This window comes from Aspergillus bombycis (assembly GCF_001792695.1).
Source record: "Aspergillus bombycis strain NRRL26010 chromosome Unknown contig00036, whole genome shotgun sequence".
Classification (NCBI taxonomy): Eukaryota; Fungi; Ascomycota; class Eurotiomycetes; order Eurotiales; family Aspergillaceae; genus Aspergillus; species Aspergillus bombycis.
In genome coordinates this window covers 137,494-153,547 of record NW_019170038.1, presented here as the reverse complement: position 1 = coordinate 153,547, position 16,054 = coordinate 137,494, and the positions used below count along the sequence as shown (strand labels likewise).

At 49.2% G+C, this 16,054-nt stretch overlaps 7 protein-coding genes across 7 annotated transcripts; 4 read left to right on the top strand and 3 right to left on the bottom strand.

The window, feature by feature from the left end:
- Window positions 1–2,193: 2,193 nt before the first annotated feature.
- ABOM_005217 (ESCO family N-acetyltransferase) lies at window positions 2,194–3,461 on the top strand (the record flags this gene model as incomplete). The annotated part of the gene is made up of 2 exons (XM_022532346.1): window positions 2,194–2,225; window positions 2,297–3,461. 2 exons carry the CDS (start codon window positions 2,194–2,196, stop codon window positions 3,459–3,461), a joined length of 1,197 nt encoding a protein of 398 aa, XP_022389698.1.
- A 974-nt stretch (window positions 3,462–4,435) lies between these two features.
- On the top strand, window positions 4,436–5,359 carry ABOM_005216 (uncharacterized protein; the record flags this gene model as incomplete). Its single annotated transcript, XM_022532345.1, has 1 exon — window positions 4,436–5,359. The coding sequence occupies one exon, from the start codon at window positions 4,436–4,438 to the stop codon at window positions 5,357–5,359; it is 924 nt and encodes a 307-aa protein (XP_022389699.1).
- A 1,563-nt stretch (window positions 5,360–6,922) lies between these two features.
- On the top strand, window positions 6,923–7,870 carry ABOM_005215 (uncharacterized protein; the record flags this gene model as incomplete). Its single annotated transcript, XM_022532344.1, has 2 exons — window positions 6,923–6,993; window positions 7,069–7,870. The coding sequence occupies 2 exons, from the start codon at window positions 6,923–6,925 to the stop codon at window positions 7,868–7,870; spliced, it is 873 nt and encodes a 290-aa protein (XP_022389696.1).
- Window positions 7,871–8,993: 1,123 nt separating this feature from the next.
- On the top strand, window positions 8,994–11,340 carry ABOM_005214 (translation initiation factor 2A; the record flags this gene model as incomplete). The annotated part of the gene is made up of 6 exons (XM_022532343.1): window positions 8,994–9,018; window positions 9,121–9,190; window positions 9,265–9,336; window positions 9,391–9,814; window positions 9,874–10,102; window positions 10,166–11,340. The coding sequence occupies 6 exons, from the start codon at window positions 8,994–8,996 to the stop codon at window positions 11,338–11,340; spliced, it is 1,995 nt and encodes a 664-aa protein (XP_022389697.1).
- A 274-nt stretch (window positions 11,341–11,614) lies between these two features.
- On the bottom strand, window positions 11,615–12,777 carry ABOM_005213 (glycosyltransferase family 8 protein; the record flags this gene model as incomplete). The annotated part of the gene is made up of 3 exons (XM_022532342.1): window positions 11,615–12,074; window positions 12,186–12,642; window positions 12,756–12,777. 3 exons carry the CDS (start codon window positions 12,775–12,777, stop codon window positions 11,615–11,617), a joined length of 939 nt encoding a protein of 312 aa, XP_022389702.1.
- Window positions 12,778–13,888: 1,111 nt separating this feature from the next.
- ABOM_005212 (uncharacterized protein) lies at window positions 13,889–14,701 on the bottom strand (the record flags this gene model as incomplete). Its single annotated transcript, XM_022532341.1, has 1 exon — window positions 13,889–14,701. One exon carries the CDS (start codon window positions 14,699–14,701, stop codon window positions 13,889–13,891), a length of 813 nt encoding a protein of 270 aa, XP_022389703.1.
- Window positions 14,702–14,736: 35 nt separating this feature from the next.
- Window positions 14,737–15,934, bottom strand: ABOM_005211 (uncharacterized protein; the record flags this gene model as incomplete). Its single annotated transcript, XM_022532340.1, has 2 exons — window positions 14,737–15,814; window positions 15,876–15,934. The coding sequence occupies 2 exons, from the start codon at window positions 15,932–15,934 to the stop codon at window positions 14,737–14,739; spliced, it is 1,137 nt and encodes a 378-aa protein (XP_022389700.1).
- Window positions 15,935–16,054: the final 120 nt, after the last annotated feature.

Genomic DNA, 16,054 nt, shown 5'->3' with positions numbered 1-16,054 from the left:
GTATGCACTGTACTTCATCAAAGTATGCGGGTTATGGAGGAACCATTGTGCGACGGAGTGTCCGTAGCCGTTATCCGCTCCGGGAAATTTTGAAATTGGAACACAGTCTGACTGAACCAGCGGTAAATAAAGAGTGCCTTAGCTCTATCTCTATGCGCAGTCTCTGTTCATAGCCTCGAGTCTCTTGACTGATGACGTTCTGACATCTGAACCCTGCAGCAGCAGCACACTGCTGGAGTAGTGATAAAACGAGGATAAACTGACCTACCGTGCTACGTACTATATATGATAACTAAATTAGAATGTGCTTCTGTCGATCCTCTCTAGCCCTCCATTCATGTGTAATGTACTTAGCGGGGTAATGATCAGACGCCTCACAAGTCGCCACCATGGAATCCCACTTGGGCTAAGTTTTACCAGAAGGATGGCACCAAGGAAAGAGGCAATACTGATACAACCTGGGCACGATAAGCAACCCAGAGTCATACTTTTGGTGTGCGGCCAGAGGTACATGTACGAACCGTCTACTCGCTCCTGGGAATAAAACTAGAATTAATTTGTCAGTTACTTTCTCAGTGCAGTTCTATCCAGCAATGGTAATCAGTAGGAAGGTGAAAGAGAGGGAACCAAAAAGAAGGGGGTGAGCCTGAGCAGTTAATTTCGAAAGAGGTTTATTGATGATTCTTATTTGAACCTTTTGCGTGGTACATCTAGAGAATGTACAGAGCATGGAGTAGATGAATGTATTACACCCCTTTACGAATCATAAACATGCCATTTGCAGGGGATAGGAGAGAAGAGTCGAGATTATGCCTATTCAGTACCCCTGTCTTGGAATTTGACCAAAAAAAATAACCGGAAAGAAAACTAAAATAACAATAAAAAAGGAAAGAAAAGAAAAGAAAAGAAAAGAAAAGAAAATAGGAATACTTATTAGGCGCAATCACCGTCACAGCTCTTCTGTCCAGTAAGGTCGCCAAATCCATCGGCAAGGGCATGGACGAGGCTGGTTTGATCCTCCAGTAGATCAATGAATATCCACTCATTGAACGGTATGTATGTAGTATGTAGTATGTAGTATGCACCGGGGGAATCGTCTAGTCTACTTGGAATTCTAGTCAACCAACGGCGATTAACCTAAAATAAGTAGTAATACAGAGGAAGAATCCCTTCATCATTAGGTACTCTTCGATTTACTTCCATAATGATAACAACAACAATAATAATAATAGAAAAGAAATACGACAAAAAAAAACAAGCTTGCCACATCATCACAAAAACCGACTGGTGCATCACAGTACCTAAGTTATCTACTACGCAACATATGACTACTCGGTACCCTAACATACTCCAGGCTGCAACGCATGTACGACTGATATGGTTGGTGGCCGTATCGTCGTTCATTATTTAAGGAGGCGAAGTCAAGTATAAGTTTGGGAAACATAACACGACAGCGAAGAGAGACAGGAGCTGATGCCGTGTCTAGAGTTCCACAATCTCAAAGCATTAGTGGATTCCTTTGTGTGTATATATTAGATGATGGATTCTTAGCATTCTCCTGGAATCGAGTCTCCTCCAACAACCGGCAGAATCCAGCGAAGCCCATCTAGGTAACAGTTACTCCGTACTTCTTGCTGGGTTATAAGCTTGAAGAGTGGCCTCCCCTGCTTCTTGCGGATCTTCTTACGTTCGCCCCATCCCTTGATAATTAGTCACAGTCCGTTCTCCTTCTTCGAGGATTCTCTGAAACACATATATCGCTGTGATCCCAATCCCATATCCAGACCGACTCTCTCTCTCCAGTTGAGATTCCTGGGTAAAGAAGTCCTAGTATGTAAGTTGTGAAGGAAACCCTCCCTCCCTTTGTCAATCAGGAGACGGCGGCGTTTTTAGTCCCTCACGATGGGTTTCTGCGCCCGGCGAGCAATATGACTAAATGGGGACTAGTTCCTGGGCACGCGTTTCCGTCACCCGTCGATCAGTTGGCCGCCGAAGCCTTCCGCCAATTTGGAAAATAAATCATCATCATAAGTGAAATCATAATAAACATCTCCCACCTTTTCTACTTTTTTTTGCAACATCTATTCTTTTGTTGTATTTTCACCCTTACAACTTTCATCCTACCCTCTATCGCATAAACTCAGAAGGCCATAGATGCTTGGCTCGCTCGAATATATGATTTGAAACAGGGAGATGCCGTGGACTGTAACAAATTCATTCAAGCGGTACGTGATTCGTTGCCTGATTTTCCCCAACCCTTGGATTCCGCCACTTCAGCTAACAAGTGAACATCTAGAGGCCTTATGATGAAAACGTACGGTAGACCCGTATGGCGCGTCTACGATGATGACCAAAGTCCAGCGGCTAAGAAAAGACGCGTCCAATCGGGGAATGAATCGGACGAGGCAGAGAACAGCATCCAGTACGCCATTCGCGAGTCGTCCGCCGCTGTCCTGTCCAGTCCGTCGCGTCGCAATTCCATCCTTCTCTCTGAAGGAACGCAGGATGATGACCTGTCTACACCTCCGTCCTCACCGCCGCCGCGGTTGAGTTCACCTCCGGCCAACACGCGAAAACCCACTTTCGCGTTTCTCAAACGCAAACAATCAGCCAACAAGGAAGCCGGCAACAGCTCCCCACTCACCGAGGTCAACTCCAATAGTGTACGCGCATCGGTAGACCCTCCCAAGAAGAAGTCAACGTCGCAGCAGCCCGCCTTAAAACAGATGCAACTTGACCTAGGGCACGAAGTGAGAAGAACCTGCGCGACCTGTGGAATGGAATACGTGCCGTCGAACTCGGAGGATGCAGCTCTACATAAGAAGTTTCATGATATGAATACAACAGGAGTGGATCTGGGTAAAGCATTCATGAGGGCAAATGCCTCGCGCTGGGTCTATGAGGCTACACGCTTTGATGAGGGCTATGTGGTCATTGTCGATCGAAAAGCGTCTCCGACCGCGAAAAGTCAGGCCAAGAAGGTTCTTGAGGTTATCAATAAGGAGTTGTCTTCCCCTGAGATCCAAGATGATGACCTATGGAGCCAGACTGAACCCCCGAGACATTTGCGCAAAAACGGCTTATCGGAGAAAGTGGACCGTTACAAAGTGTTCCTGCATATGAAGGATAGTCGATGCGTCGGTGCCTGTTTGACGGAGCGAATCTGGGAATCACGACCAGTTGAGAAGCCTTCTAGCCAAATCAATCGCCCTGATTCTGCAGTTACGGTTCGCAACGAGACCCATCCGGCGATCGTGGGGATTTCACGCATATGGACATCCGGGTCATCGCGACGGAAAGGGATCGCGATGGATCTTTTGGACTGTGTGGTCAGCAATTTTATATACGGCATGGAAATTCCTAAGGAGCAGATGGCATTTAGCCAGCCTACCGAAAGTGGTAGAGCATTGGCGCAGTCGTTCTTTGGGGACGATGAGTGGCATGTATACGAGGAAAGCTGAACGAAGTTTGCATATCAGTAACATCTGGAGAAAAACCGTCCAGTGGAGGGACGATACAGATTTCATTTTCCCCCCCTTCTTTTGCTTTTTCTTAATAAACGGGCGAGCTGATACCCTCCTTTCTCGGACAATGGAACTCGAGGGAGGAATACTGTGACGACCATTTATCATTTCGTATTTGTATAACCCTGGTGTTTGGAAAGGGTAGTCTGTTTTTTCATACCGATCTTTCCCCCTTTTTTTTGGGTTAATCTTTTTCCTGTAACATATACCTATTCTTTATAATTTTTCCTTTTTTTTTTTCTACTACTTGACTATTTGTTTTGTTTTGTTTTCCCTCATGGGGATGCAAGACAGGCTGAACGCACACCGCAGAAGTCATTGATGCTTTTCACTTTTGAGTCTCTAAGGCTAGTACTACCTCAAATATGTCCGGGCTACAGATTGGCGACTCCTAAGGTACCAAGTATGAAAGGTACCATAATTAGGCAGTAGTGTAGGTAGTACCTAATTGACCGCACAGCCGGGGCGATACTTCGTGGCGCGAACCATCGGCCGTTTAGTTGCGCTTTCCGGAAGCCGCGCGACTGGCCAGCGGCCGTCGACTTTCTTTGCCGACTGATGATGTTTGTTATTCTCTTCTTTCTGAACTTTTTCTTCCAGTTTATTTTCCATCGCTCCCATGGTTGGTACCTCCCACTTTCTCTGCGATGTCTGGGTTAAATCCATTCCGCCCTAGAAAGCCAGAGAGTGAGTTTAACCCGCAGCTTCCGGTATCTTGGGACAGTCAACGCTCAGTGCTGACCGTTGTAGACCCCTCAATTCATCATTCTTCACCCGCTACCTTGACCTCCGCAAAACCGGCCTTTTCTAGACCCCCATCATCTACTACGACCTCTCAGCATGCCCTCTTTCAGCCGAATGGCCTTGCCGGAGCCCCGCCCACGTCCCACGTTCCGGGCCTCGATGATACGATGTCCTCCGATGATCAATCCGTATTGGATCCCTTTCACCAGGGCATACACATGAGTGAGGATGACATGGAGGATCGAGGCAGAACTATATCATCTGCAACATGTGATGTCTCCAAGTCTCACGGCGGTGATTATCTCCAAGAAACCCTCCACAACACTGGTCCACACACAGCTCCATACCTTAGTCAACCAGCTCCGGCGATCCCGACAACGCAATCTATTAAACAGACTGGGAGGGCAAGCAACGAAGAATACCCCCCGGAGAGTGAAAACTATAAAGACTCTCGCAACATACCGTCTGGAAGCTCTATCCAATTGCTGGCCCATCATTCAGGCACTCGTGCCGCAAAGAATTCCGCCACGGATGTTTCTCGAAGCACTTCACGGACAGACACATCAAAGCGAGCTATAGTAGGAGACCTTATGCCAGCAATTGATGCAGAGGCAAGACCTCTGGTCAGCCGTTCAAGTAATAGGGAGAAGATACCACCGCCTCCGCCCAAGAGCCACCATGGGAGGTTAATCAACCCTAATCCTGGCTCGACTCCCTCTTCCCCTCAACCCGCACCTTTCAAACCTGCAAACCGCTTTTCATTTCATGGCTCCCCCCTGGAGTCATCATCGTCACCCAAATCACCACAGCTAGGAGTGGATTATGTCCCCGGATCAGCTAGTAGCGAAGCTGAAAAGCCAAGTGAGCCTTTAAGGCGCAGCCAATCTCAGTACAAGCGACCGCCGACACCGCCGCTGAGTAGGCGACACAGCCAGATGAGAAGGTCCAAGACCACCTTGTCCAAGCCAAATCCCAGCAGGCTTTCTATGCCGGCCGTCAAGATGGAGGGCACTGAGTCCCCCCCACCTAGTCCAAGCTCTTGGAGCTTGAACTTCGCGAACTCGGGATGCCAGACCAGGCTCTTCGTCTGAGGAGAATCCCCAGAGACCATCTATACAGCACCAGAGCGCTAGTGCGGTGATATCCATACCGGGCACAGATACCTCGGCTCCATCATCTCAGTCCAATTCTCGGACGCCTTCCATGAAACGAGCGTCGATAGGCAGCCCTTTGCCACCACCTCCGCCTCCACGGCGCACACGAGGATCCAGCAGTCAGAGTAATGATAGCACCCGACCGACAAGTCTCCATTCAGAGAAGCGGCCGGAAGTGCACGAAGAATATATTCCTCACCCGTCCAATGCCAATGACATCTTGGCTGATTTATCGCGTCTACAGAAGGAAGTGGATGACCTACGGGTTCACTACGAGACCCGTAAGGCTAGTCATTGATAGATTTCTGGGCCGGAAAGAAGTTGGATTCTGATAGGCGATGGAACCATTGGGCATAGGGTTTGTGCGTGTGCAGCCTACTGCTGATGTTATTACTTCTACTTCTCCATCTCCATCTCCCGCTACTACTACTATTCCTCCCCCTATCTGTTTCTATATAACTCGTTCCATTCCATGAATAGGTTGATGAATGAATCATAATGTCCAATAGCTATCGACTATTATAAGGGTTCATTTACGAGACAATTGCATTGGAATCTTGACACTCGCGTTGGAAAAAAAAATATAAAAAAAATACGGTAGCTAAGTATGTAGTTCCGAAGTAAGAGGCCTCTTTTCCAGTTGACACGGAGCATACCTACTATAAGCTAACTGCCAAACCAGTAGCTACTAGAGAGGATCTTCAGCTAGGTACTATCCTCAGGCCCACACTACCCCACTGTGATCCATGATTGGCCGATCCGAAGAACTCCATGGCAATGACATCATCTAACTCCCAAAGGGGATTTCTCAAAGTATGACCGTTTGGGTTGTATGTCTAGTGTATTACGACTAATATATATACACATATGTATACACCAATCTGCGCAGGGAGAGAGATAAAACTCAGATTCGATAAATAAATTACTAAAATTTCTATATACTTTACACAAGAATAATGAGGCATAGAGATAGAGAGAATACGGGTTAAATCCTGACTAGTGACGCAGCCCATCTAGCCTCACTTTCATTTCATACATAGTTACAGTAGTGACCTACCTAGTTGTTTAGAGTAAACTAACCCACTCATTGTCCTCTCCCCCCAATTTCCCGTCTGCATGACGATTCACTCCTATTGGAACCCAAGTTGCCTCCCACACCTTCAAGTTCTCCAGTGTCCCCCCCAATTCATCCGTCATTCCACCGCTTAACGTCCAATCCTACATCCTCCAGTCCTATAAACCTTTGAACCCTAAGCCGCAGTGGAGTCTAATGCTCTTGCTGCGCTATCGTTTCATATTCACCTTATTTAACTTCATTTCCGGCCATTTCTGCCATAAGACTCGCTTTGTTATCGGGCCGATTGCGTTCGCAACTCGTCGCGCTTCCAGTTGTTCGTCTAGAGATATCTTCAACAATATAACCCCTCTAAATATTGAAACAGCGAGCATCCTTGGGTGATTTCTCCTCCATTTACTTATTCCTTTCCTGAACAGAAGAAAATGACGACGCCGACTTTGATCAACCTCCCACCCCCTCCCTCTGATCCAGTGACCCCATCGGATATGGGACCGTAAGCTTTCTTCCCTCTCCTATCGTACTACTTGGTCTACATGAAGTACCGAGAGCGGTCTAACATCTACTACAGTGGAACCCCAAATTCTGGCACAACATCGCTCTCAGCTTTGTCAACCACCGCCATCAAAGACGGCCATACAGGCCATCCACTACCCCATGGTCGCCATGCTCACCACGTATCTTCTACGTCAACGAATTCCACCACAACTCTGGAGGCAGAGCGAGCCGACCGCATTTCGCGTCTGGCGGGGCTGGAACGGGTGGTAGCCGCCCGGACTAGTGGAGGGTCGCAGCCGAACACCGCAGTTCCAATGTCGCATGCTCCAGGCTATTTTGATACCAGCTCCACATTGAAAGAGAGAAGCACCGTGGGTAGCGCCAGCGCTACGGGCAGTGTGGGCGCTCGTACAACGTGGGCGAGCGGCAGTGATGCGTTCGACGCCGACAAGATGAGCGAGGAGCCGGACGATGGAACTTCCAGCGTTGGTAATCTCAGCGATGAAGGCGACGCTAGCCTCGTCGGGTTTGGAGAAGGTGCTAGCACCATCAGCGGGCCGATTTCACATCCAAGTCTGAACCGGACATCATCGGCAGGTCGGCCAAGTTCGTTAGGTAGTCCTAGTATTACCCGCGCCAATTTAATGCCTTCAGCATCATCTCAACATTCCGGTGATGGCGGAATGATACCAGTGGCATTGTCGCCGACTGGGTCAACCACACCCGAACCAGTGCAGGACGCTCGAATGGTCGATGGGATGACATATGACCCGGATGTGGTTGATACCACTGTGAGAACTCCTCGGCTTGCCACTCCTTTAGGTCGAGATGATTCTAGTAACCTGCAGGGCGATAGGAGTTCGGGCTTGTTGTAGGGAAAATCAACGAAACGGTAAATGGGCGTTTCTTAACAGCGTCAGGCTTTTTTTGTCTCTCTTTTCTTCTCTTCTCTTCTTTTCTCTTGACTCGTCTTTTCATTTCTCTGTCTTTTTTTTCTCTCTCTGGTATTGTATAAGTATCAAAATGAAACGTTTAGTTTTATCATTGCTATTATCCCTCCGATTTCTCCAGTCATATCTAATAATTTCGGAAGGCGTGTTTTATTCCAGAAGCTGCAGGTTAATGAATAGGCCTCTTTCTGTGCTGTTGAGAGCCTTAGGGTGTTTATTAAATAAACTTTTAATTGAGATTGGTCGCCACATTACTCTGTAGAGTAGTGAAGAATAGTATGCACAACCGGCGAAGTTGTCTAGCGAATATACACTCTGTAGAGAGGGTCAAATTCATTGATCTTGGCCAAAGAATGCCAGGTAAAGATATGGAATCTAAATCGCATTTTAGCTCGCTGTTAGCGGGTTTCAATTGGCGCTTTGAGCTTCTCTGCAGAGTTGCCGCCGCAGGTTCTTTTTTTCATTTGCCTTTTTTTCTAGTCTTAATTTTTTTTTCTTTCTTTTTTTTCTGCCCCGAACAAATTTCCCTCGCGTTCTCTTCCTTCCACCGCTTCCCTCGCCCCAATCCACCCTTCTCTCCTCCTCCTCGTCCTCCTCCACTACCACCACCTCCCACTCACGTTCCCCTACAGTGTTCCTGTCCCATTTGTTGCTGGCATTGACTTGTCAAGCACCGAGGAATTCTGAGCTTAGAGACCCGACCGCTATTCTAACCGGCCAACTTATTCGCTTTCGGATCCTTTGTGTGTGGGCGGCTGTGTGTCTCGCTGCGTCAGACAAACAACATCTCGCCACGCATAGTTGCAGCACCTTTATCTTCGCTTTTGCCTCCATTCAACCGACGACGGAGAACCACTGAGACTTGGATTCCTCTGGTATCACTGCTCTATAATTGTCTGTAACGCAATTTTATTGGAAAACTTTCCATTCAGCTTCTCTGAGAGTATTCGTTGTTGGATAAATCACTGCGACATTGCATCTGCGCGCCCGTTCCGCTGCATTTTACAAATTCTTCATTTTTGCATAAAGAACAGAAGCTAGAGTCGACATGGCAGCTCCTACACAGCTTGCTTGTGGGTCATCCTCCTTATTTGCATCGCTTCTTGGTCTTTTAGTGCCATTGTGGATAGACGTGTGGAGGGTACGATGAATGACCATCTGCTAACTTCATGCAGTCAGGACAGTTAAAGGGATTGGCATCCTCGATGCAGCCCCTGTCTATGAGCCATTGTCGGGGTTTGAGAGGTAATTATTTGTCTTGCTCGTGTCTATTGGTTCACGCTGAACTATTCTGATCTGATGTTCTCTTTTACTCGCAGACCTGAGGGGAACCTTCGCTGTAGCGCTTATTCTCCCTGTGGCCGGTATTTTGCATGGGCATCCCCCGAGAAGTATGCTATCTCTTTATCCCGAGGAAATTATTGTGCCTGTTAACTGGCTGTCAGGGTAACCATTATTGATCCTTCCGTTGGACACATCATCACGAATATCCCTGCCGATAATGTTTTTGAGCTGGGATTCTCACCCCTCGGGACCTACTTGATCACTTGGCAGCGCCCGTCGAAGGATGCGAATGGCGATGCAGTCAGGAACTTGAAGGTTTGGAAGATCGTGGAGACGGCACCAGAGAGCAATGGAGATGAACACACGATTGTGGGCAGTTACGTCCAGAAGTCGCAGACGGGCTGGAACCTTCAGTACACGTCTGATGAGCGTTACTGTGCTCGGGTTGTCACCAACGAGGTTCAGTTTTACCAGAGCGACAACCTGTCCAAGGTGTGGAATAAGCTGCATGTGGAGGGGGTGATCGACTTCGCGGTCTCACCCGGAAAGAGTCAGTCTGTTGCCGTATTTGTGCCTGAACGCAAGGTTAGGGAAACTAAAACTCTGTTGCTCGGATCATTGATTGGCTGACGCTGTTATCACAGGGTCAACCCGCTGCAGTCAAGGTGTTTATGGTGCCTCAGTTCGGGGCTCCCGTCTCGCAGAAGACTTTCTTCAAAGGCGACAAGGTTCAGTTGAAATGGAATGCCTCTGGAACCACTCTGCTTGTGCTTGCCCAGACCGACGTTGATCGGACAGGCAAGAGTTACTACGGAGAGACCACGCTATACCTGCTGGGTGCTACGGGTGGTTTTGATTCTCGTGTTGACTTGGGTACGTGCATCGCATTGCCTGTCGGATCGCCAGAAAGCAAATGCTAATGTGATCATTCTGTAGACAAGGAAGGTCCGATTCACGATGTTACCTGGTCTCCCAACTCTAGGGAGTTTGGTGTTGTCTACGGCTATATGCCAGCCAAGACCACGATCTTTAACTTCCGTGGAGTACCGCAGCACAGTTTCCCTCTCGCCCCCCGAAACACCATCTCGTTCTCTCCCCACGGCCGATTCGTCCTAGTTGCTGGTTTTGGCAATTTAGCCGGCCAAATGGACATCTACGATCTGGAAAAAAACTACTTTAAGATCGCTACCGTGGAAGCGTCGAATGCCAGTGTTTGCGAATGGTCTCCCGATGGAAAATATATCCTGACGGCTACCACTAGTCCTCGTCTCAGGGTGGATAACGGTGTTCGTTTGTGGCATGTCAGCGGTGCTCTGGTGTACAACGAAGATATGCACGAGCTCTATGATGTGTTTTGGAGGCCGCAGTCCACCACACAGCACCCTCTTGTTGATCCGTTCCATCCGCTCCCGACGCCCCACCCATCTGCTGTTGCGTATCTGAGCACGAGGAAGGCTCCTGTTAAGCCTGCGGGTGCCTATCGCCCACCGGGCGCTCGTGGTCAGCTTACGCCACTTGCATTTAAGCGGGAAGATCAGGGCGGTGCTGCCTTTGTCCGGGACGGGGCAAACGGTGGAGCTCTGAACGGCTTGGGCAAGCCACGGAGACGTGAAGTTCCCGGTGCTGATCCGGTCGAGGAATACCTTCCTCCGGGAGCCGCTCCTGGAGGGGGGGTTGCTTTACCCCCGGGTGCGGATCAGCCAGAGAAGTTATCCAAGTCCGCTGCCAGGAATAAAAAGAAGCGTGAAGCGAAGAAGCTGAAGGATGGTGAGGATGGGCAGCCTACCCGCGGTCCAGAATCCCATGGAGACAAGGGCCACCACGAGCGTAGCCGCTCCAAGGCCAACAACTCTGAGCGCAAGAACGCGAACCAGGCCAATGGCGCATCGCCCGCTTCGGCCAAGCCGAACAATAACGCTGCAGCAGAAGCTGCGGGTGTACCCACCGCACAAGAGAAGAAGATCCGCGGACTTCTGAAGAAGATTCGTGCGATCGACGAGCTGAAAATGCGCCTTGCGGGTGGAGAGAAGTTGGAGGATACGCAGCTAAAGAAGATCCAGACTGAGGAATCGGTGCGCAAGGAGCTGGAATCGCTGGGTTTCAATGGATAGATGTGCGATTGAAGCCCTAGATCAGTGAATCATACGAACACCTTGAATACGATTCACACCCTGGTTGGTTTATTGGTTCTGAGTGTAAATATAGTCTACGTGGCTGATCTTGCTTTATTTCGACCTTTCTATCATCTGATGTCTATCTATGGCGTTCTATCCACCCCTACCAGGGGAGCTAGGGTATATGTACTGTATATACATTGGATGTGTGAAAAGACCATGAATCATGAGCAAAACAAATATAAAACGAGAGCATATCCCGACAGCCGCCTCAATGACCGTCCGTAATCCCTTTCTTCACTTCCAACTGTTGCCTCTGCCTATTCGCCTCCCACCACCAACGACTTAGTTCATCCATCCCATTATCGGGATCTTCATGCCATGGCTTTTTAGCAAAGATATAATGCACATTTTTCACCTCTTCATCTCTCCAGATCGCGTCGTGCACTCCAACCCAGCGTAACGTTTTCAGCGCATTATACACATACGGCAATGCCACCCATCGATCCCGAAACACGTCTGACAAGAGTTCCTGATCCGGAAAATCATATTTCTCTGTGCGGTCGGGCATGTTAAGTCCAGCCTGGATCTCCGCCCAGGCCGATATGCTAGGGCGCACGACTAAGAGGCCACTGTTCAGCATGGCAACACCGGCCATTGCAGGAACGCCGAATGTCTGCGCTCGGACGGGATCCGAATGCTGGCTTGTGAAGGCACAGTTCTTGGGTATCCTGTTATGCATACATCACATCGATATCAACGCCATGCGGTTTCCATCTTTAGGATTGGGAACAATTGAAAACACAGAAAAGAGGGGACGGGATACGATGGATTGCACATACCACGTTTTGGGATAATGTGGCTTGTTCAGCGGATTACAGGCGCACGCATGGCTCGCTGCGAATACTCTCTCCTGTTTTTTCTCGTCGCTGCTCAGTCCTGAACCTGGCCCGTCCAGTGGTACCCCCATCAACTCATCCATGTTCTTTCGCACCAGCATATCTCCGTCCAGTAGGACAATGCGGTCGTACTCCACCAGTGAGAATACGATCAGCTTGTTCCATGTTTCGTTGAAGCGTGGATCCTGGAGGAAGACTTTGTTCTGGCCTGGTTGTACGCTGGGGACGGCTTGGGTGCGGATTCCGCGCGCGTGAAGCGCTGCCAGGCCTTCGGCGGGGAACGTGGAGGTGTAGAATGCGATGAAGGGGTAGGCTGTTTCGGTGGCTTGAAGGGAGTGTGAAAGGGTTAGGATGCCCGGAAGGTAGGAGAGGTTGGTTATTAGGGAGGCCCAGACTTTCTCTATTGTAGTTGGGGTGTTAGCCTCGTGCGACCTGGCTCCTTTGTTCCGGTTGTGATCGTGTGTAGCTCTTATCAGGGCAAATTCCGAATACATCCATTGAGAGCTCACTTACCACGTTTCGGTTGTTGGGCCATGATGAATGATTGAAGTGGATTCAAGTGCGCGGTACTTCTGTCTAGATAGTAGATGCGACTGGGCGTTTAAAGTACAATTAGTGAGAGTCAACTCTGGAAATGATGATCATCGTGGGGTTCATCATTTATCGGATTTAGTTAACCAGATCTTATCAGTGACGGTGCCGATTAGTCATCCGAGCCGACCTTATCTCCACCTTTGTATCTACATACTAGTAGTACTGCATGTATGTACATATGTATGTGCTACATACTCCGCACAGCAACCCTCTTGTCTTTTACGCCGTACATGCTACGCTTGTACTTATGTCATTAGATGTCTAGAATGTACCCATTCTCTTCTCCGGCTTCATTTTTACCGTCCCCATCAGTTGGCCTGGCTGTTGTCCGTCTCCCATGCCGAAACTGATGTGGAGCCGTCCAGAACCGTGTCCGTGTCAATTGACAGGCATTGGCCTTGCTAAAAGCAGGACAGATCAGCCACAGTATAGGTCGACAAGAAGAAAACAGTCGACCCAGTCCGTACTGGTGGGGGGGTGGTGACCGAAGAAATGCCGCCGTTAGAAACCGAAGTCCAGCGTACTGGTTCGATGGGAATGGCCGGAGGCCTTTTGATATATCGCAGCTGATACAGAGCTTATCCTTTCTTTGAAGGAAGGATTTCAAGGCATGGTTCTCGCCTTGCGCTCCACCTTGCAGCGCGAATCCCCTCAATATAATATCAACTGGGAGCAAGGGCGGAAAAAAAGAGAGATAGAGAGAGAAATGAACCGCTGATATGTTCAATTGGGTATCGTTAATTTCCATGAGTAACCCCATCTTAAATTTCGGCTTTTCAATAGCAGAGTAGATGGGTATCCAGTCTTAGGCAAAGGTCGTTAAATATGGCAGTGTTGAGACCGCGTTTGAGTCAATCTTTATCAATCGATGACAAAGCATATGTTCAACTAATTCCAACTTAGCCGGCGCCACAAATCAGCTTCGAACAGGTTATTTGCTCGATGACGCGATATTAGAACGAAATCATAACCAACGACGGATTTGCGGTTGTGTAAGAGATGGGTCCGTACTCTCCAAGAGCTAGGTTCCACCAGCGTGAAGCATTCCTTGTTCAGGTGAAAATCCGCGCCCGCTTAATAGGACTCCCCATTCGGAGGGATTGATTCCCACCGGCCATCCCACTCAGTAATCGATCCATTCCTTCGACGTCAAGTTCACCACGCCGAAGCTTCAACTGATCAGTTTCTGCGGTCGGTGTCTCGTTCACTGACCCTAGAAGTGCAGGATATTCATCCGGCTCATTCAGTCTTGGAGTAAGGACTATGATTCGGTGTTCTGCAATGAGAAGAGCATCATGGTCTCCACCTTCAGCTTGGCGAGTCTGGCGAAAAGCGGCAGGAAGGTGGCCGATGCCCTTTAAATGTTCGCCCATTAAGGCGATATCTTGGATGGCTGAAACTCGGCAGCGGTTGGACGCATCAAAAGTTCCGGTTGCTTTGACAGCATTCCGCCACAAGGACAGCAAACTTGGAATGACAGCACTCTGGTTGCCGTGTCGCAACAGAATCGACTCGTCAGATAGCGAATCACGGTACGAATTGGTTTGATAGACGGAGATTTCTCCGCACAAAGATGGCATAATTGACCCAACCATGGCGCCCTTCAGCAAGGTATCTTCACGCACACGCTTAGTATGTGGCGTCAGGGGTGCGAATTTAGGACGCTGTTCCACGATAGGCCCGCCTGTTTCAGATCGGGCTCCTGACAGCGGACTCAGGATCCGACCACTGACAGAAAAAGCAGTCAAAGATCCGCCAGTCACCCCCTGTACACTGGATTGACGCTGGAGTGGGCCCTTTATGGTTCCTGGGCCTGCCCCTTCGAGATCCCACACTCCCCATTCACCATCCGCCATGAGAACCATAATGGCCCGTCCACCAAGCACCCATTCTGCATTAACTATAGTTTTACGCCGGGGTAGCCTGAGGGGGACTGTTCAAACCCAGCATAGAGACTGATCAGCCACTTTCCCTCTGTTTCCGACGGATCGAAATCATTTTGAGGACTAGACGACCTGCGCGACGCTTTGTATGGTTTCATGGAGAAACACGAGTAGACCTTGACACATCCGCTATGAAAGGCAACGAGCAGTGTCGAGTGTCGTGGTGACGGATATGGTGATGGGTTGAAAGCGATGTTTTGGGCTGGGGCCGGCAGATAACGGCGCTTTGACTCGATATCATCCTCGCCTAAACGATACAACACTTCACTGCGATCTGTCTCTTCCACAACCGGGATCCGGTGTATTATAAGTAGGCCCGACGACTCCACAGAATGAGTGGCGACAAGAAGGTCCCACCTCCCTGGCCTATCTCTATTAGATCCACTTTGACTGTGAGCCATGTCCTCATCTCCCTGCGGCTCACTCGCTTGATATGTGAAAGCAATCCCCACTCCCCTTGGGATCTCTTGGTGTGATACTCCGCCGCTAATCGACAACGTCTGGACCCACGAGGAGACCTCGAATTGAGCAGGGTGAGGAGGAGCCAGGGGTAGTGTCACAACTCGGGTGGAAAGATCAGCGCACACGGCCGAGATGACCATACATTTTCTCAGAATGGGCGGGAAAGGATCGAGCGATGAGCGTGCGGACTCAGGGAGAATGCGAGGGACAGCCAATTCAACGACCTTCGTCCCAAGGGGTATATCAATCTGGCGCAGCACGTTTTCGTATGGGAAAAGGGGATCAATCTCCGGCTCCCCTTCTTGAAACCCAGAACTTGGTTCTTCGTTTTTCTGGGGTTCAACAGAGCTCTCATCATCAGAATCAATGATCATGATGGTGGCGTCGTTGCTGCGGTTGGTTTTCTCTTGTGGTTGGTACTTAGGGGCTGACAGCTTCCTGTTCGTAAATTGTCTTCCGCCTCGCCAAATTACCTTCAACCCGTTTTCATAGCCATATATTATAATTGATGAGCCATTAGGGGCGAGTACAGGGTAGCCCTGGGCGGTGTAGACGCGATGAGGAAGTTGGTAGCTGCATGAAAATATTACTGTAAGTGCTGATCGTGTAGTTGGATAAAAAGACGTCCTTTTACCTTAGTTGCAGGCCGTCATCTCTAGACCGGGCCAAAGGCCTAGAGGGAAAGGATGACATGGTGCTTGATATGCGATCGAGGTCTTTGTAGGACTGTACAGCTTCTAAGGGCGAGCTCAATTTCGTCCGCACGGCAATGAGGAAATTCAAATCTTGAGTTTGAGAGAGCAATCAGTGACA